The 21487-nt window shown below is 33.5% G+C and overlaps 1 protein-coding gene across 1 annotated transcript; it reads left to right on the top strand.

Moving 5' to 3' along the window:
• Window positions 1-5135: 5135 nt before the first annotated feature.
• Window positions 5136-9201, top strand: LOC129902279 (probable choline kinase 1). The gene is made up of 8 exons (XM_055977439.1): window positions 5136-5241; window positions 5786-6168; window positions 6962-7083; window positions 7160-7355; window positions 7663-7780; window positions 7949-7996; window positions 8630-8730; window positions 8819-9201. Exons 2-8 carry the CDS (start codon window positions 5821-5823, stop codon window positions 8969-8971), a joined length of 1086 nt encoding a protein of 361 aa, XP_055833414.1. The 5' UTR covers window positions 5136-5241; window positions 5786-5820; the 3' UTR covers window positions 8972-9201.
• Window positions 9202-21487: the final 12286 nt, after the last annotated feature.

Here is a 21487-nt window from a genome sequence, read left to right as displayed (position 1 = left end):
GGGTAAAGCGTCAAAGGTAAGAAGTCTAATTAATTGGGACGACTTTTGATTGCTGCCAAATGGCCAACATTCATTACTCTATCACTTGAGAATAAGTACCATTTGAATAAAAAATTGGCACTTTTGATAATTGATTAAGTATTTTTTTTTTTGGTTGGGTACATAATTGTTTAACTTCTGGAATTATATATTATTAAAATGAATTTCTCCTTACCTATTTTTAGTTTAAGAGTAGCAAATTCTAAGATATCCATCATAGGACAATTTGGTAACAACTATTGCGATTCACACGACTTTTTGTTTGCCCAATTCCATTTGAGACACAAATTATTTCAATTATAATGTTATCTTGTTTTAGGGTGTAATTTCAACTATTTAGGGGAAAAGTTCACTTAATATACATCATACACCTTTTTAACGAAAAAGATTCAATTGAATCCTTTCAACAAATATGACATTATTGCCGTCAAAAACATATTACCAACGTGAAATATGTCTTTTATATGAACTTAAATTAACCATGATAATAATTACTAATATATATTATGTTATTTAGTATTCAATCATAATATTGGATACAGCTAATTTTTTCCATAAAAATCTGTCCATTTTCTTTTAGGAAGCAAGTCATAAAGTGAATAATAGTTTGAAAATGAATAGTTATACGTCATCGACGACTTGCACCTTTAAAAGATCAATTATCATAGTCAAGTGACTTGAAAGTGACAAAAAGAAAAGTTTGACAAAATCCGCACCATCCCTTTTATAAAGAGGTCATAATTACGGCTTCAATATTTTCTCCGTTTTAAAATAAGTGATATTTTAAATTTTTTAAAAAGACTATTTTATTTTTCTAAAATTATTCTTATTTTAACATATAAAGTTTTACATTATTAAAAAATCACTTAAAGTATTTAAATTAAAGATAAATTTGTTAGTAATTTTTTAAAATAGCTTTAAATTAAAAATATCACTTATTTTAAAACAAAAAATATAATATCTTATCTTGTCTTATTATTTGGAATCTCCTTTTCAAAGCAATTAATGGTTGTCAGTGAACATGACAAGAATAGGAATCAAAATAATTATGTGAGGACTGCATGCAAAGTTGTTTTACCAATTTATGCCATCACCATTTTTATTTTTATTTTAGTCAATCAAATTTTATACTTTTTGCTTCTCTTGTTAGGAGAAAAAGACATTATAATTTTAGTAAGACAAGAATTCATTGGTGGCCTCTTGGTGTCAACTTTTACTTAGATATTTTAATTACACTTTGTTCATTTTAGATACTCTATATCACGCTTAGCTATGTCATTTTGATATTTTTTTTCACAATTTTTTATTGACCCTATGCGCGTGTTGACTAACGTGTCCACGTGGATTAAAGCTCCAATTAGGTCATGTAATTTCATTTTAAAGAGAAAAAATTAAGGATCAAACAAACTAAATAGTTTTGACCAATTAAAAAAGATTTCCCCTCCCACCCCTCATCCCCTCTCCCCGTCATCTTCTCCATCAAATTAAACTTCTCACTACAACACAATCATTTTTTTTTATAATTTTTTTCTTTTTCATTCACACAGTTATTTTCTCCGACATATTCCTCTACTTTTATGGTCTTTTCTGCAAAATCCACTCGATTTCATCTCCTTTCTTCACCGTATCTTTCTCCCATTTCTTTATTTAATTTGGTGTTTAGACATGTAAATATGAAATTTGAGAAGTTATTATGCATATTTTTTTTTGTTTTTATACTTAATTTTACTCTCCATTTCTTAAAAAAAAAAGGAGTTAAGATTGTTGTTCCTATCTTTCTTCTTACAATCTCTCTTAACGTGAGATCAAATATTTATAATGTATTGTGCTCAATAATTTTAACATTTGCAGATTTTTTTTAGTTTTTATACTTAATTTTACTCTCCATTTCTTAAAAAAAAAAGGAGTTAAAGATTGTTGTTCCTATCTTTCTTCTTACAATTTCTCTCTTAACGTGAGATCAAATATTTATAATGTATTGTGCTCAATGATTTTAACATTGTGTTTTTCCATTCCGATAATAGAAAAAGTCTGAAAATTGAAATGAAGCTCAGAAATTCTTGAGAGAGAAAATGTAATAAGAGTACTGGCTGAAAAATGAGGAAGAAGTAGAGAAAAAATAAAATAAAATAGGCTAAATAAGCTTCACACGCGTCATTAATGAGTGTATCACACTCACTTTGCCACATCAGCAAAACGTGTCAAAATAATATAGTAAAGCGTGACATCAAGTATCTAAAATAAATAAAGTCTAATTAAAATGTCTAACTAAAAGTTGCGTCAAGGATTCAGCCTTTTAGTAATGTATGGCTCCACTTTAGTATAAGTAGGTCAATATCAATTTGTATCATGTAGTATAACTGTATACATCCAAAATTAGGACAAGAAATCAACATAGATTTTTCTTTAAAAAAAATTAAATATACTAAAATTGATGCAAAATATTGATGGTTGAGTAAATGGCACGTAATTAGATGCAAGAACAGTTAAAGTAGAACAAGTCCACCTTTCTATACTTGTTATCTTCGTTACTATTTTATACTCCTCCCTCTCAAAGTATTTATTGTCCTTATTAAAAAATATTTTTTCATCTCAACTTATATGATGCTATTTAAATAATTACGAAATTTAAGAAATACGAAAAAAAACATTATCATATTTACCAAATAACCCCTATTAAACTAATTTTAGTGCTTAATTTTAGTTGACTTTTTCTGAACAACAAAGAGTTAATAGAACTGAATAAGAATAAATGATGATGATGTCATTAAATAGTTGTCAAACAAGAAAAATTGACATTCTTTTTGAAACAGACTAAAGAAAAAAGAATATCATATAAATTAGGACAGACGGAGTATGTTTCAAAATACTTATCATTTTAGAAGTTTAAGATAATTTTTTATTTTTTATTCATGTTACCTTTAATAGTTAATTGTCCTTGAAGAGTACAAATAACTCAACTATATCACATGAATAGAGTAAAAATTCAATGATGAAAATCATATCTTATAACATAAATAGGATAAAAATATTCAAAATTTCTTCCTAATTATTGTTTTTTTAGGGTGTGCAAATAAAAAAATACTACAAATATTTTAAAAATAGAGAGTATTTATGATTTTTTTTATATCAATATAAAAAAGATTTAGAAAATCATGTTCAGACTTAGTCATGTTCAGACTTAGTATGTGTATCCAAATTATATACATCCAAAGCTACCTAAGAATGTTGAATAACTGTGTCTGTGAGTGAACAGTAAATTCCTACTCTCATCTTACAATTAATTAATTAATTAGAATGTTATTTTAAAGAAAAGGTCAACGGGAAGTAAAGTTTTAGCTAGTTAATTAATTAAACTACTGTCCCTTTGAGACATCCGATAAAAAAAAAATTAATTGAACTAATATGATTTTTCAAGTGGGAAGGGTCAAATATCTTGGGAGTCTTGATTATTTTATCAAGTCAAAAATGGATATATATATATATATATATATCCTTGTGGATAAGATCGGATTTCACAAAGTGATAAAATTTACAAATATAGAAAATAAATACTCCAGAGTCTATCCCTTCTAATAAAGTAGACTTTTTTCCAATAAAAGAAGAATAACACTACGTGGATTATTTTCAAAATTATCTATGGTAAAGGTATTTTTCATGTGTTTGAAATTTTTATTCACCTATTATTACCAAACATAAGCACTACTTATATTGCCGTTTATCGCGTATACAATAATATACGAATATACAATAATATACTTACGCTAATTATACAATCTTTGGTTATCGATACTCACAAATTATGCATATTTTAATATCGAAATATAAAATCAAACATCATATAAAGTTATTAAAAGATTAATCATTAACGCAATTTATATAAAACAATACTAATTTTCAAATACACAGCAAATATTGGGAATCTAAAAAATATAAAGGACACGTGTCGTAATTTCAACGGTTGGATGATAAAGTACCGTACTTATTCAGTAGTTAGTCGTTTTTTCCACTTTCCTTTTAAGTCGTTTTGTCGGTTATTTTTAACTACTTATCAAATTTTCTTGCGGTGACTTTTGAATTTAGCGGGTTCTACGTGGCGAATTCCTATTAACAGCCTGACATTTCCCCACACGTTTTAAATCGTGTGCCGACCAAATCCCAATGTCCAATTATACAAACAAAATTATATTTTTCCTTTTTTCTCTTTTTCATTTAAAAAAATTAACAGCAGCTAGTTGAGATATTTAGTCAACCCATTTTTGTTTGATTAAAATTATTATTTTTAGTGGCTTAATAGAAGTATTCAATTTTTCTTATGGTGGTAAATGGAGAGAGTTTATTGCGACAATAGTTATGTATGAATTCTTGAGTTTGAATATCTTTTGAAAATAGAGTTTTTATTTCATAAGGTAATTTATGTGTATATTTTATTATGTTTAGTTTTTACTTGTGAAACGTTATTGAATATGTTATTATTATTATAGTAATAATTATTGCTCGAAAAAAAACTAGAAAATAAGTAAGACAAATAAAAAATTTTCTCATTCAAAGATTAGAAAACTACTTCAAATTGATAATGGATAGAATTAAATACAATAAACTGGAAAATAATTATTTTTATATATCTTCTTAGTTTTTTTTTCATGTAATACATATTAATTCGGTATTAAATAAAATAACCCAAATAAAGTCGTAAGGGATATAAAATATTCATATAGTCAAATCTTGGTTTAAATCGCGATTATAGCAATTAAATAAATTGCAAAAATGATTTCCGAACTACTTAATCTAAAATCAGATTGTCGAATCCATATATGCTTTTCAACAATATTATTCATTTCAGCAAATAAATACTTTACTAAGAGTGAAGTTAGCACAAACTGATCGAGCGTATCATATTTTATTTACTTATTTTTAAAAAAACCTCCACTAGTCAAAGATGGAAAAAAAATAATCTTTAGTTTTAACTTTTATCACATTCTTTAGTTCCCTTTTCTATTTTATAAAATATTTTAGTATAGAAAAAAAATGATTAAAAAGTGGATTCTTGGTCTATATGGTTGTCACAATACACGGAGACAATTTTTCTATATATACATACACACAGGGCGCTTGCCTAATGTCATAGTTTTCTTCTCTCTGTAAATCGCTCTGTATATTAATATAACTTTTGAGGTTCCATTTCTAAGCTCCCCTAAATCTGTAAGTTCTTCATTTCTTGATGCAAATCTTCTTATGGGGTTCTTAAATTTCTGTTCTTTTTCATCATAGATTTATGTTTAATAGCATTTGATTCTACTATTCTGCATATGGGGTCTGTTTAATTCTATCAAAATCTCTACTTTCTTGAACAGATCATGTGTTTGACTTGGGAAAATTTTACAACTTTCTTGAATTTTTTGTGTTAGAATTTTGGATACTTGATGCCAAGTCTGGGAATTTTTGTTACTTTCTTGAACTTTTTGTGTTAGAATTTGAATACTTGGTGTTAAGACTGGGAAATTTTGTCACTTTCTTGAATTTTTTGTGTTAGAATTTGAATATTTGGTGACAAGACTGGGAAAGTTTGTCACTTTCTTGAATTTTTGTGCTGGTATTTGAATACTTGGTGACAAGACTGGGAAATTTTGTGACTTCCTTGAATTTTTGTATTGGTAAGACTGGGAAATTTTGTCACTTTCTTGAATTTTTGTATTGGGATTTGGGATACTTGGTGACAAGACTTTCTGATTTGATAAACTTTTAGGTGAAGCTTTTTCTCTTGTTGGTTTTTGTTCTGTGATGGCGGTGAAGACGAACGGAGTTGTTGATGGCATTTTGCCGGAGGAATTGATGAAATTGCTTCTATCATTAGCTACAAAATGGGGGGATGTGTTAGATCTAATGAACTTGAAAGTTCATCATTTGAGTGGTGCTATGACTAATGAGGTTTATAGGATAAGTTGGCCTACTAAGAACGAAAACGTCTCGAGGAGAGTTTTGGTTCGAATGTATGGTGAAGGAGTAGATCGTTTCTTCAATAGGGATGAAGAGATTAGAACTTTCGAATGCTTGTCAAAGAAGGGTCAAGGACCTAAGCTTCTCGGTCAATTTGCAAATGGTAGAGTTGAGGAGTTCATTCATGCAAGGGTATGCCAAATTTTTGACTCAATTTATTTATTTCTTTACTTTTATCTATTGGATATGTATAGCCTTGTAGGTTTATGTTACTATAATGTTAATGATTTGATCTTTACTTAAAGAAACTGAATGAGTACCATGAAATGAGATTTCTGGGAGTTCCTGTATATTGGTCAAATGATCATAACTTTTACGATTTCATTGTTTGCTGCGGAAATAGATAAAGAGATCAGCATACATAGAGGGCCAATGCTGGTGTTTTGAGTATGATGAACTATGCCTTTTAGCCGAAATCCTCTACAGTCTGGCTTTCCCTTCTGAGCCTAGGTAGCACAATGAATTGTCTCAAGTGAAAACTATTACATGCAGATTTTGTACAATGAGTGGCTTATGTTCTTTGGAGCAGATGGCGGATCATTGAAATAAGATTTAATCAATTTGATGCACTCATATATATATAGAAAACCGAGCAGCAGGAGGTGCTCCTTGCCTTCACAATTCAGCAGGATAAAATTGTGTTGTAGAGTCTTTGACCATGTCTAGTATGAAGCGAAATTGGAAATATTAATGGAGTCAGTAATTTATCAATTAAATATCGATTATTTTATCTTTTTTTGCTTGTAGAGTTACTAGAATAGGGAAAGACGGTCTTCTCTCTTGGGCACTTGATATATATAATTAGATTGATAAACCTCCTTTACAAATATCAAATGCATATAACATTATTACAAAACTAAGGTATATTGGGATGTTTATTGATTGCTATTTGACTTTGTTCTGTCTGTCTTATTTGCATTTTCAGACGCTGTCTGCTGAAGATCTTCGTGACTCGGAGATATCTTCTTTGATAGCTGGAAAACTAAGGGAGTTTCATAACCTTGACATGCCTGGTTCAAAGGATGTCCTTCTATGGGACCGTCTCAGGTATCAATTTACCAGCCGGAATATAGTTTGATCTTTTATTGAAAATCTGATACAAATTTTTTATGTAAAATTCCAGAAAGTGGCTAAATGAGGCGAAGGGTCTGTGCTCCCCTGAACATCTAAAGGAGTTCTCCTTAGGTAATCTAGACAAGGAAATCAGCTTATTGGAGAAGGAACTGCCAACAGAGTCTGAAGAGATTGCCTTTTGTCACAATGACTTGCAGTATGGTAATATAATGATTGACGACAAAAAGAAGGCCATTACTATCATTGTAAGTGTTGTATGATATCAATCAGAACTTTATACAGCTTGTATGTGAAGGCATATGCTTGTGAAAGACTCAACTGGTGTACTAAAATATCTAAGCAAGTTTTAAACTGCATCCTTAATCAGGAATTGGCTATAGTTTGCTTCCTATGTTTTATTGATTTGTTTATTTTGTTGGCTTTTGACTTGAGCACCGGCTACCCAATATATCAGTAATTGCGCGTTATTTACAAAATGAATATGATAGCTCCAGCAATTCCTACAATGAAGTGTGTTGTACAGATTGAGACTTATGTTGATTTGCATTGCAGGACTATGAGTATGGTGGTTATAATCCAATTGCTTATGACTTTGCGAACCACTTCTGTGAAATGACTGCAAATTATCATACTGATACCCCTCATATCATGCACTTCAATACTTACCCTGGTAAGTAAATATTAGTTGCAACAAGAGACGGAGATCACGTTCACGTTTGTTTGATACTCTGATCTTCCTGTTCTTTTTTTCTCTCTCCATAGTATTTCTTCTATTAGATTAAACTATAGACTTCACAATTTGTTATTAATTCATTTTTGAATATAAAATTTCCAACAGATTTAGAGGAGCGACAGCGATTTGTACATGCATATCTCAGTTCTTCAGGTAAGCTTCAGTTGTCTGCACCTCTCTGTCCTAAGCACACGGTTGATTTTCTTGCACATGAGAAAAATATGTTCTGATATGAAAAAGTATAACAGGTTCTGAAATAGGCCCCGTTATATAGTGCAGAGTTAGGTTCTGTAAGAGTTCCAATACTTTCAGAAGAAAAAAAAAAGAGCACGAAAATCCAACCAATGCATTTTTTGGTCCCTTCAGGACCACATAATATTTTTTGTTCGTTTTGGATAGGCATCGAAAAATAAGATAATTGACCTGGACTTTAATTACTTTAGATATGTAGAACCTGATTCCTAACTAACTTGGAATTGAGAAATGGTAGTAGTCGTCGTTATTTGTAGGACTTTAATTACTTTAGATATGTAGAATCTGATTCCTAACTAACTTGGAATTGAGAAATGGTAGTAGTCGTCGTTATTTGTAGGACCGGATGTATTGATAAATTATGCTAATAACTCTGCCTCAACTAAAAGTCTAAAACCAAACATGTTCCCGTGTCCAATTAACCATGGTCAATGATAGACAGACCAAAGATTTAAGCAGTCGATGTGTGTTTGCTTTGTGCACCAACACAGCAGAATTATCTTATTGAACGTGGAATCCCATTGACAAGTGCAGGCCATCAACCAAGTGATGAGGAAGTAGAGAAACTTACTGACGAAGCAGAGAAATATATGCTTGCAAATCACTTGTTCTGGGGATTGTGGGGAGTCATCTCGGTATGCTATTTACACTTTCCTCTCTTGATCACTACATTTCACCACACATTTCTCTTTCTGAGTTATAATTTGTTGTTTCTTCTGCCAGGCATATGTTAACAATATCGAGTTTGACTACATGGAGTATGCGAGGGGAAGGTTCAAGCAGTACTGGTTGAGAAAGCCTGAACTCTTAGGTGCCTCAGACGACTTGTTACATGTGAATGGTTCAGCTGAACCAAAAACACATTCTCCGCAATAGCTTGATGTCAAAACATGTACATTAACAACGTAGAATGTAAAAGCCTTGATAAATCGATAGGCCTATGTTGTATAATTAGTGGAGCATTTAGAGTGTTCAATGTTTCATAGAATATGTTGATAGGCTATTATTGAGGTTTTAAGTATCTGGATGTACTGTTTATAAGAGTGAGTGCCGTTCAACCACAGATATATGTTGTCCAATTTAATAAATGAAAGTTTCTTTCTCAAGTTGTTGCTTTCATTTTCCATCTCTTTTTTTTTACCTTCATTTGTTACCAGGATTTTACTGAAGTTGGAATTGGACCTTCAAATTTGATGTGTACATATATAAATATGGCAATGACAGTCTATACGCCGAAAACACCTCAATATGTGCAAGACAAGATATGTCTAGTGTAGCAAAAATAGTTGCATCTATTAAAATTTGATGTGTGTATATATATTCAACATCTAATCGTTTTTTGACAGAAAAATAAAAATACTCCTAGTTAAAACATGGAAAAACCATGCTACACTTGAGAAAAAGGGTGCTCTTTCCACCCGGGCTATACTCAAATATGGCAGAACAAGATTTACATTTTAGTACTAGAAAAACACTAAAAACATAATGAACTAATATGAAAGTTAAGTGAAAAACTAAATGTTTGATTTGTGATGAAAAAGAAAAGGATGCACCAGCCGGGAATCGAGCCCGGGTCTTTACCGTGGCAGGTTACTCTTCTACCACTAGTGCTTGATGAAATGAAAAATGGAAAATATTATATATATATTTTGGTGGTAATCATATTGATGCTTACATGATACTTTTGATGTGAAGGTTACTCATCACCATTTATAGGAAACTGCTCAGAATTTATTGAAAATGGACATATATGTTAGTTTGGTACTTTTTACTCAGAAATATATGTTTCATACTTTGACACAAGTTTACTGTTTAATACATAAGGGGCCACAAAGTTGGAATAGAATCAAATAGGGCGGTGAAAGTGTCGGTTACATATTCAATCGAATTTAGTAACTTTGATTCAAATCATGTATTTATTCTAAAAATTCATTGAATTTGTACAAATCATTAATTTGAATTTGACAGTGGCAGTGAGGAGGAAATTGTCCCAATAAATGAGATGTGTGGTGACTTTATTGAAATCAAGGATGGATATGTCATGGGGCGTGATACGGTTGTGAAAAATGATGTAGCTGTTTTAAACAATACTTGGAATTTGGAGACAACTAATGAGGAGTTTCAAAAGCAATATCATTCTTCAAAGAAGCTAGACAGGGTGAATTGCTTTAGACCAGACGAGGAGGAAGAAGAAACATGAGAATCAAATGTGCAGTTTGTCAAAAAGATTGACAAAGGGACAGAAAGATTTGGTCTTAGTTGGCTAGAGAGACCATTGGATCTTCTAGCCAACATGTTTCAGAAAGACCTGGTTTCTTCAAATCAATGAAATCATTCAAAGCTTTTAATACTTACAGTTCTTTTAAGTTGACTATTAATGGTAAGAATAGAACACAATAAGATGCAACTCTGCTTGCAGGACTAGACCTTGGGGAGGATCAAGCAAATGGTTAGATTTTTCCTTAGCGTATGAGTTCGTAGAGGCCTAAGAAAGCATATACAGAATTTGAATGTATCTATAGTCGGTGTTGGTGTAATGGGCTAGATAGGTAACAAGGTTTGTTCTTTCAGAACTTTTAGTTAATTTTTTGGGATTGCTTTTGATAGCTATTTGAAAAAAATGACATAATTCAGACTTCATTTTAATAGTTGGAACTTGAAAGTGAAGAAACAACCCTATTAGTTTTTTTTTTGGTAATTAGGATACTTAATATATCAAAACATCAAAACATAGTTTGTCTATCACTCATGACAGGCGTTACAGAAGCATAGGTCGTGGTATGGCCACTTAGGTAGTTATTACAAATAGATATTTTCCTAGGGTACATAGTACCAATAATGTCTGCCCATAGTAACTTAGAAGCGTATACGAGTGGTACTGATAAGATTACAGTGCTCCCAAAAACTTGATACTTCGTTCCTTCCTTCCTTAAAATGTCTGCTACTTTATTCTACTCCCTAAATGTGTGACTCACTGGTGCATCCCCTCATCTTCTGCATCAATAACCTGCACTCAACCAAAATGTTAGTATATAGTAGGTTGTCATATTTTAGCATGTGAATGACTTCCTTTGAATCAATATTGATTTCTAGTGGAGTAAGATTGTGATTATAGGCCAATTGTAGGCCCATTCTAACTGCCTGGAGTTCAATGAAGACTGCCTGGAGTTGAATCCCATGACCCAGTCTCCTTTGTGGTTTCTGATGATACCTCCTATTCCTCCACACTTGTGGATGGTGCTGGTGGCTCCGTCAGTGTTTAGCTTGTAGCTGCCTGTTGGTGGGGGTTCCCATTTGATGTGGATTGTGGTATCCATGCTTTTAATTTTGTGTTGATGGTATTCTTAATGATAAGGTTGTACTCAACAGCTTGGTGAATTGCTTGAGAGTAGGGGATGGGGTCTTTTCTTCCCTTGAAAAGGTGGTTGTTTCTTAGAATCCAAATATTCCAGAAGCAAAAAGGCAAAAGGTTGTCCCAGGTAAGGGTGGAGTTAAAACGCTTCTCTTTGCTCTTTTTTCAGAGATTAACCCAATTATCTATAGAGGTGGCTGAGTCTACTACAGAGTAGGTGGGGATGGTGTTGTTATGGGCAGTGTTCTAGTAGGCCTTAGCATTTGTGCATCTAAAGAAAATGTGGTCGATGTCCTCCGGGGTTTGGTTACAGATGCAACACTCTTGATTAATACTAAGACCAATCCTATAAAGGTAATGGACTGTTTTAAGCCTGCCATGGTTCATGAGCCAAATAAAGAACTTGAATTTGTTTGGGCAGTTGGGTTTCCAAATCCATTAAAATTCCTTACTAGTATCTTGATGGATGACAGCCTTATTGACTCCTTGTATGAGTGTATAAGCAGTCCCAATGCTAAAGCTCCGATTTCCAGTTGGTTTCCAGACAAGCCTGTCCTCTCTTGAGCTATTGGGATAGACATGAATGTTATCTATGGAAGCTTTGAGGTTTTCAGGGATGTTGAAAGAGAGGCTAGATAAGTCCCAGCTATTGTTCTTCTACAATTCAAAGATTTTCATGTCACCTTCCTCTTTTTTGAGAGGCCCATGCAGGTAACTTACAATGGGTTCCTGATCAGAGATTCATTTATCAGTGAGGAAGCTAACTTTAGTGCCCTTAAAAACAGTCCATCTGTGGCCTAACTTACAATCCTTCCAGCCCTCTAGGACACATTTCCAAACCCTTGAGATAGGGCTCTTTCTCTAGTTGAAGCCTTGTTTGGAGTATTTGGAAACCAGTACTTTGCCCCAGAGGCTAGTTTGGTTATGGTAAAGTCTCCAAGACAAAATCACATGAAGGGCTCTGTTTCTCAGGTCACTTTTCTGGATACCAAGTCCTTCATTTCTCTTAGGGCTAGTAATGGTATCCCAATTCAGAAGGTGGAGTTTCCTCTTTTCAGTGTTGGAGCCCCAAATGAAATTTCTTTGAATCTGATTAATGATGTTATTTACTTTAAGGGGGATTCTAATGTATTGCATTATGTGGGAGGGAATGCTAATAAGAGAGGCTTTAATCAAAATAAAATTAGTTTTTAATCAAACTCTATTAGTTTTTATTTTATATGTTGCACTGCATTTTATAGATTTATCAGTAGATGGAAAAACACATCTAAAAGATCAGAGGATTAGAATATCAGAAGATGCTTAGGATAATCATAATGTCTGAGATATTATCGATGGTATTTTTCTGTCAAATGTATCTACTAATCCTTGAAGGATATTAGTAGATACAAATAACATGATGTCCTATGTACAATCTATGGTTAGTTTCTTACATTATTTGTTTCCCTTGCACCAAAATGATCTTGGATAATATATTTAGGTCCAAAAGGTAAATGAGATCCTATAGTTGGGATCACACTGTTACATTTCACATAGGTAACAAACAGATAGGCATTGGCTACTTGAATCCTGTTGTCAATAATTTTTTTCTTTGAGACTGGTGACAAGTAAAAAATTATCAATAATTTTTCTGTCTATTGACTGATGATTTATATTTTGGGAGTGCAATAAAGGCATACAACTTGTGACAAACTGCATTGGACAGTAATAATCCGGACCTTCTGTGCAAGTTGATTACTTCCAACTTTGTGATGAAATTGCACTATTATGCTTTTTGATGACACTATTAGATGTTTATCTCAAAATGGTATATGCTATTGAAAAAAAATCAAAAATTCATTTTCTTAAATTGAAAAATAAATGTAATTAGTTGTAATTCGTTGCCAACTCTTTTTTTTTTCCTGACAAGTAATAAACTTTAAAGTAATTTCCAGCAGGAAGGAGGTGCATGAAATATATGTTACTCATCTCTTACTCTTGTCTTCAGGGATCAGTATCTGTGAGCATGTTAATATATCAGACTTTCTTTTGCTTTTTCTGTACTCACTTAACATTGGGTAAGAAGGAGGCAAATTCAGTCAAAAGAAACACTAACGTTCATGAAATTCATCGAAGAACATTTCAATGTATTTTCTTTGATTGGACCTCCTCTGAGCATCCATGATCATGAGTGAGTGTGTTTGCCTGTTTAGCAAACATTTCTGTTAAATCTACAGAAGCATAACCTTTCTATTTTATCAACCATGGATTTGCCCCCTCCACCAAGTCTAATTTAGTTAGTGTATTTACATGGTTTGGAAATATTCATCAGGACCTTAAGTCTCATTTATTGCCCCTCCTTGCTCCCATTTCCAGGGATTACAACATCAACAGTACCTCCTAAAGCATGCCCTATTTTGCGCTCAACGTCCTCTGACATCCAGTGTAAAGGAATGTTCCAAACTTGAACCCACATATTACATTCATTAAACACCAAAAGTATTATGGAGAGGATCCAAAGGTCGGGATACATAATTCATCATGGTATGTATCTATTATTATGATTAGTTAAAGAGCTTCAGGTTGTTCACTCAGATTAGTCTTTGTTTGTATAACCCAATATCTTAAAAGTTGAAGTTGCATAATGCCAACTGCAATCCCTTGCTTATGCATAATAAGCCTGTCATCTTGATGTTCATCTAGTGTTACCTCTCTTTAAGTGATGTCCATGCTTTAATCATCAGGTTAATTCTGTTGGGGTGAGGAAGCACCACAACTAAAGTTTGATATGATGAAAATGATGAAAATAAATTGGACACGAGAATTTTACATGGAAACCCCTCTAAAAGATAGAGGGGAAAAACCACGGGGTAGAAGGATCTCACTATTTAATATGGAGTACACAGCTCTCAAATACAAGGAGAAAACAACAATTAACACTTCTCTCTTGTAAAAGGAACAACTACTAAAGAGGACACTCAAGACTAAAATATTTATCTTGGTGTATAACTCTCTTTGTATTCTTACTCTCTCTTTCTGGGATTGAATAAATGAGGGCAAGAGGTCTTCTATTTATAGGAAACTAGAAACGCGTAAAATCCGCGTATTGAACCTTCCTTTTTTTGACTACGCGTTCAAAACGCGTTTTGTTGACTACGCGTTCAAAACGCGTTTTGTTGACTACGCGTTCAAAACGCGTTTTGACTATCTTGCATTCTCTCACTTGAAGATTTAATTGAGAATCAATTAAGTCTTCACACCATCCTTTCTACCCAATTACTGCAATGTTACGTTTCTGCTAGGCCAATAGAAGATCGACACCATATGAACTTGTTACTGTTGATCGGCTTCGTAAACATATCTGCTAGGTTGTCATTAGTGTGAATTTTCTGAATATCCACACTGCCTTCTTCCACCTTCTTACGAACAAAGTGATACTGAACTCGTATGTGCTTTGTCCTTGAATGAAATGTCGGATTCTTTGCAAGATGCAAAGCGCTCTGACTGTCACAAAATAGAGCAACCTTCTCTTGTTTGTGCCCGAGCTCCTCTAGTAACATCTGCATCCATATTGCTTCTTTGCTAGCTTGTGTAGCTGCTACATATTCTTCTTTCGTCGTAGATGTTGCCACGATAGATTGCAGTTTTGAAACCCAGCTTACAGCTCCTCCAGCAAGAGTAAACACATAACCTGTGGTGGACTTGCTTTTATCAAGATCACCTGCATAATCTGAATCAACATAACCTTTAACAGTAAAGTCTGATCCTCCATAACACATTGTAACATCTGAGGTACCCTTGATGTATCTCAGGATCCTCTTAACAGTATTCCAATGCTCTCTTCCAGGATTAGCCATGTACCGACTAACCACTCCCACTGCTTGTGCAATGTCAGATCTTGTACATACCATGGCGAACATTAAACTTCCCACTGCTGATGCATACGGTACTCTAGACATCTCCATCCTCTCTGCTTCATTGCTAGGACACATACTTGAGGATAACTTGAAATTAATAGGAAGTGGGGTAGAAATTGACTTACAGTCTTGCATCTTGAAACGTCTCAAGATTTTCTTCAAGTAGTTCTTTTGAGAAAGCCAAATCTTCCTATTATTTCTGTCTCGGTGAATTTGCATCCCTAGAATCTTGTTTGCTGGTCCCAAGTCCTTCATTTCAAACTCCCTAGCCAACTGTGCCTTTAAATTTGTGAGACGATCTTTGTTGGGGCCTGCTACCAACATGTCGTCAACATACAACAACAAAATAACAAAGTCTTCATCACCAAATCTCTTGTAATAAACACAAGGATCTGTACTATGTCTGTTGTATCCAAGGCTTATAATGAAGGAATCAAATCTCTTATACCAACATCTCGGCGCCTGTTTGAGACCGTATAGAGATTTGTTCAACCTGCAAACCAAGTTCTTTTTTTCCTATTCTTCAAAACCTTCTGGTTGGAGCATATAAATTTCTTCTTCGAGTTCTCCATGAAGAAATGCAGTTTTGACATCTAACTGCTCCAAGTACAAGTCAAATGTAGCACACATCGCCAGGACCACTCGAATTGTTGTGAGTCGAACCACTGGAGAAAATATCTCATTGAAGTCGATACCTTCTTTTTGAGCGAATCCTTTCACCACCAATCTTGCACGATATTTTCCCACTTGATCATTACCATTGCGTTTGATCTTGTAGACCCATTTGTTTTCAATGGCCTTCCTTCCTTGTGGTAATTGAACAAGATCCCATGTTTTATTTTTATGAAGAGCTTCAATTTCTTCTTGCATTGCTGCCACCCACAGAGATGATTCTTGGCCTTTCATAGCTTCTTGAAAGGTTGAAGGCTCTCCATCTTCTGTTAATAGACAGTATGCAATATTACTCTCCATAGAATAATCTGAGTGCCAAGCTGGTTCTCTTCTCTCCCTAGTTGACCGTCGAACTTTTGGAGTTTCGATCTCAGCTTGCTCTTGTTCTTCGTGCTCTGGTGCTGCTTCAGAAGAAACTGGAACTTCTTCTATTTCTTCAACTTCAACTGTAGTAGTCTCTGATTTTTCTTTTGAAGTGCTACCTTCTTTTGCTTGTATCTTGTTTTCAACAAATACAACATCCCTGCTGATTACCACCTTGCGGGCTGTGGGATCCCACAAGCGATACCCCTTGACTCCATCAGCATACCCTAAGAAAATGCATTCCCTGGATTTTGGATCCAACTTTGATTTTTCTTGGGTGTTGTACATAACATAAGCAGGACTTCCGAATATATGTAAGCGAGAATAATCAGCTGGTTTTCCTGTCCACATCTCCATTGGCGTTTTCAGATCAATTGCGATTGATGGTGACCGATTGATCACATAACAGGCAGTTTTGACTGCTTCTGCCCAGAATGGTTTTTCCAACCCTACAGTTGCCAACATAGCTCTTGTCCGTTCCAACAAGGTTCTGTTCATCCGCTCTGCTACTCCATTTTGTTGTGGAGTATATGCCACCGTGAACTGCCGTTTAATACCTTCTTGTTTACAGAAGTTATTAAATTCATCACCAGTGTATTCTCCTCCATTATCTGTCCTCAAACACTTGATCTTTTTCTCAGATTCAAGTTCCACCCGCGCTTTGAATTCTTTGAAAACTGAAAAAACATCTGCCTTCCTCTTGATTGGATACACCCAACTTCTCCTGGAATAATTGTCGATAAATGACATGAAATATTTCGCTCCTTCTAGAGACTCCACCGGTGCTTGCCAGACATCAGAGTGAACCAGATCTAGTATTTCCTTGCTTTTAGTAGAGGAACTGCTAAACTTCAATCTATTTTGCTTATTGGTAACACAATGCTCACAAAAGGATAGTGAAACCTTTTTGAGCCCTGGAAGAAGTTTTTGCTCAGCAAGAATCTTCAAACCTCGTTCCGACATATGGCCAAGTTTACGATGCCACATCATCGTTGATTCTTCAAATGAACTTGCTGACGCGGTTGATGTTTCTCCTTCTTGGTGTGTTTCACCTTTAAGCACATATAGATTTGCAGCAAGTTTTTCTGCTTTCATCACTACAAGCGCTCCTTTGGATATTCTCATGACTCCACCATGAGTCTTATATGAACATCTATTATCATCTAGTTGTCCTAAAGACAATAGATTCTTCTTCAAGTCTTTTACATGTCGTACCTCCTGGATGGTGCGAACCGTGCCATCATACATCTTTATTTTGATGGACCCAATACCAATAACATCCAAAGCATGATCGTTTCCCATGAACACAGACCCTCCTGAGATAGGATTATATTGATGGAACCATTCTCTTCTGGAAGTCATGTGCCATGTTGCTCCTGTGTCCATGATCCAGACATCAGTGAAACGTTTTCTGCCTTCATTATTTGATATTGCCTCACTACATAAAATATCGCCATCATCCGAGGTACATGCAATATTCCCTTGAGCATTTGATGGCTCGGGATTTTCACTCTTCTTCTTGAACCGATAATCTTTTTTGAAGTGCCCTTTCTTGCCACAATTGTAGCACTTGATATTCTTCTTACTTCTTGATTGAGATCTGCCATGATTGTGACTTCCACTGGGGACAGAATAACCGAGGGCTCTGATACCACTGTTGGGGTGAGGAAGCACCACAACTAAAGTTTGATATGATGAAAATAATGAAAATAATGAAAATAAATTGGACACGAGAATTTTACGTAGAAACCCCTCTAAAGGATAGAGGGGAAAAACCACGGGGTAGAAGGATCTCACTATTTAATATGGAGTACACAGCTCTCAAATACAAGGAGAAAACAACAATTAACACTTCTCTCTTGTAAAAGGAACAACTACTAAAGGGGACACTCAAGACTAAAATATTTATCTTGGTGTATAACTCTCTTTGTATTCTTACTCTCTCTTTCTGGGATTGAATAAATGAGGGCAAGAGGTCTTCTATTTATAGGAAACTAGAAACGCGTAAAATCCGCGTATTGAACCTTCCTTTTTTTGACTACGCGTTCAAAACGCGTTTTGTTGACTACGCGTTCAAAACGCGTTTTGACTATCTTGCAAATTCTCTCATCAGAGTGCTAACTCATGATCAGTAACTCGAGATTAATCGAACTATTTTAATTTCTCTACTCTTATTTTGACGACATGCACAGTGAAAACTTGAGCTAGTTTAATTTTCATGTACTCTTATTTAATGTTTTTGTGCAAGTATTTAACTTGCAGTCTTGAGGGTTTGAAATTATATGAGATGGATATCATCCATCTTGGTTGAATAAAATATTTAAAATCTCAGTTGTGCCAACTAATTTAGGATTGAGGTGTATACTAATTGTATAATATCTAGAGTACATTACAAACAGAAAAGAAAAGAGGAATTCAGACTTACAATTATTCTTGAAGACTAATAAAATATGGTCCAAATTAGAGCAAAAGTCCCACATCGTTTAATGCTTACTGCTTTTGTCTCTTTTTAATAGTGTTGTCTGGTAGAATAAAGCATCTTGAATGCAAGACGACATGAATTGGTCGAGGTCCTCTCATTGGGAGTGTCGAGGCCCAGGAAAATCTCCGGGATTTATCCCAACGAATTATATGCGGGTTTGGGCTGAGACAAGGTGGAGCCGATGGACTCCTGCAATATTAGCCAATTTATTCACGTGGTGGCCTAGTTTAAACTGGGCTAACTGAACGAGGCCCAGGAAAAGCTCTTGCTGTTTGACATAATTTTTTTTAATTTTTTAAAAATAAAATTTATATATTTGATAACTACGTAAAAAGTATAGTAAATCATCATAATTGATAATTCAGAAATATTTAAAAGATATATAAAAATATTATAATTAAAGATAAATTTGTTTGAATTTCAAAATTTGAAAGATGTCACATAAATTTGAATGTTTTTTTTTCTTGATTTGATTCGGATTTGGATTTAGAAAAAAAAAAGAAGAAAAAACTATAAGCTATAGCAAACATCAATATATATTAAATATAAATAGCTACCTTTTACCTTTTTTATATTATATGAATACAATTAAATATTAAATAGTAAAGTTAATTATACAAAAATAACCATTCTTTTTAATTATATACATAATTAAATAAATATTTAATAGCAAAATAATTAATACACACCTAATTAATTAGGTCAGACACGTATGGACCCTTGATATATTAATACATTAAGCTGTAGGGGGTTTAGATGGAAGAAGAGAAGCCAAGTAGCAATGTAAATTGTGGGAAAAAAGTCATATCAAAGTTGAATTGTCATCATGTTTATTGTGAAGGTAGATGTCGACCCTTTTCATTTGAGTTGTCTTCTTTTTCTCCTTTTTCATTTGATTGTTCCAAATAGCGGTGAAAAAATCAAACTCAACCCGCTCAATTCAATTTAATCTATTTAAGTTTGGGTTAGTTATTGCGTAGATAGTTGTATTCATATACATAAAAAATGATAACAATGGAATGTCAATCCTCGAGCTTTATTTGTAAAGTCTCTATTCCTTGATAATCAAAGCCCTTGACCCGCCCATTTATTAACCCAATCCATTTCAACCCATTAAAAATTGAGTTGATCTGTAACCTGAATTGACTCATGGGAAATTTTGTTAAAGTATTTTTTTAAAAAAAATAATTCCAGTTTGATATGTTATATATAGCCATAATAAAGCAAAAAAATAATTTTACTAGGTACTAAAATAGTTTAAAAGAATAATTAAAACAATTAAGCTTAGTAAAAATTAGGTTGGGTTGGGTCTTGACCCATTATATAACACATTACCTTACCCATTTTGACCCAATTTGTTTTGACCTAAACTAATTTGGATTGGGTTGGGTTGGGTTTTGACCCAATTATTGTCTTAACCCATTATGATCCGCCTAAACTTTACCCAACCCACTCAATTGCCACCTCTAGTTCCAAACATGCAGACTTTGAGAGCTAAGGCATTTGGGCTTTATGGATTTATGAATTTCACTAAAGTGTCGTTTGGCTCCAAGTTCTCAAATATTTTTGATAAGTTATTTTTGGGAGAAATTTTGGTGAAGTTTCACCGTGTGTTTGGCCACAAATTTTCTTAAGTTTTGATGAAATTTTTTAAAAATATTATTTTTATCTGTAAGTTCTAAAAATTATTAAAAATACCCATAAGTTTGTGTTATCATTTTATAATGAACATATTCCGTTAAAAAAACCTTATAATATAATTGATAACAATCAACAACAATAAAATAACAATATAGGCAAGAACAATACATTAATCGAATTAAAAATAAATTATTTTTTTCCTCAATCTTGTCACTCAAACTATTTTTTTTCGGAGGAGGTAATAACAAATTATTCTTTTATAAAATCTTTCCACATCCTATGAACAATCTCTTCCCGACATGCTTTTATTTCTAAATACCAAGAAGACGAAGCAATATTGTTACTCTGAGTCGATTGTTCATCATTTTTATCAACAATCACATTTCGCTTTCATATTCAGTGACTAATCCATCATTGCTTTGATTTTCACGTAAATAATTATGTAATACGGCATAGCAACTACTATTTTTACTTGCATATCTAAGCCATAATTGTTCATGCCTTGTCGTAGTATTATGAATCTACTTTTTTAATTACCAAATATTCTTTCAATTACGTTATGCAAAGAGGCATGTCTATAGTTAAATAAATCTTTACCATTTTTAGGCTCTTTTTCACTTCCCCTGTAGTTTGCAAATTATATCACACTCCTTTAATAGAAGTATGGTTGTTGTCTCATTGAGAGAAGTTTCATTAAAGAGGAGTTGTGGACATTTTTATAGATAAGTTTTATTTAAAAGGAATTAATGTTAATAGTATAAAAGAATGGGTAGCTCCGCGCATGAAGCATTCCCCGTTCACTCACAATTTGGGGAAGGGCCGCATCGGGGTGTGTGATGTAGGCAGCCTATCTTGTGCAAAAGTCAATGGATGATTTCATGGCTCAAATCCATGACATATAAGCAAAGACAACTTTATTGTTGCTCCAATTCTCTCCTTTAATTTCAAGAATACGATAAGTTAATCTTTGGCAATAATTCAAATGA

Source organism: Solanum dulcamara, chromosome 9, assembly GCF_947179165.1.
Source record: "Solanum dulcamara chromosome 9, daSolDulc1.2, whole genome shotgun sequence".
Taxonomy (NCBI): domain Eukaryota; kingdom Viridiplantae; phylum Streptophyta; class Magnoliopsida; order Solanales; family Solanaceae; genus Solanum; species Solanum dulcamara.
This window is presented reverse-complemented; position numbering and strand designations above follow the sequence as displayed.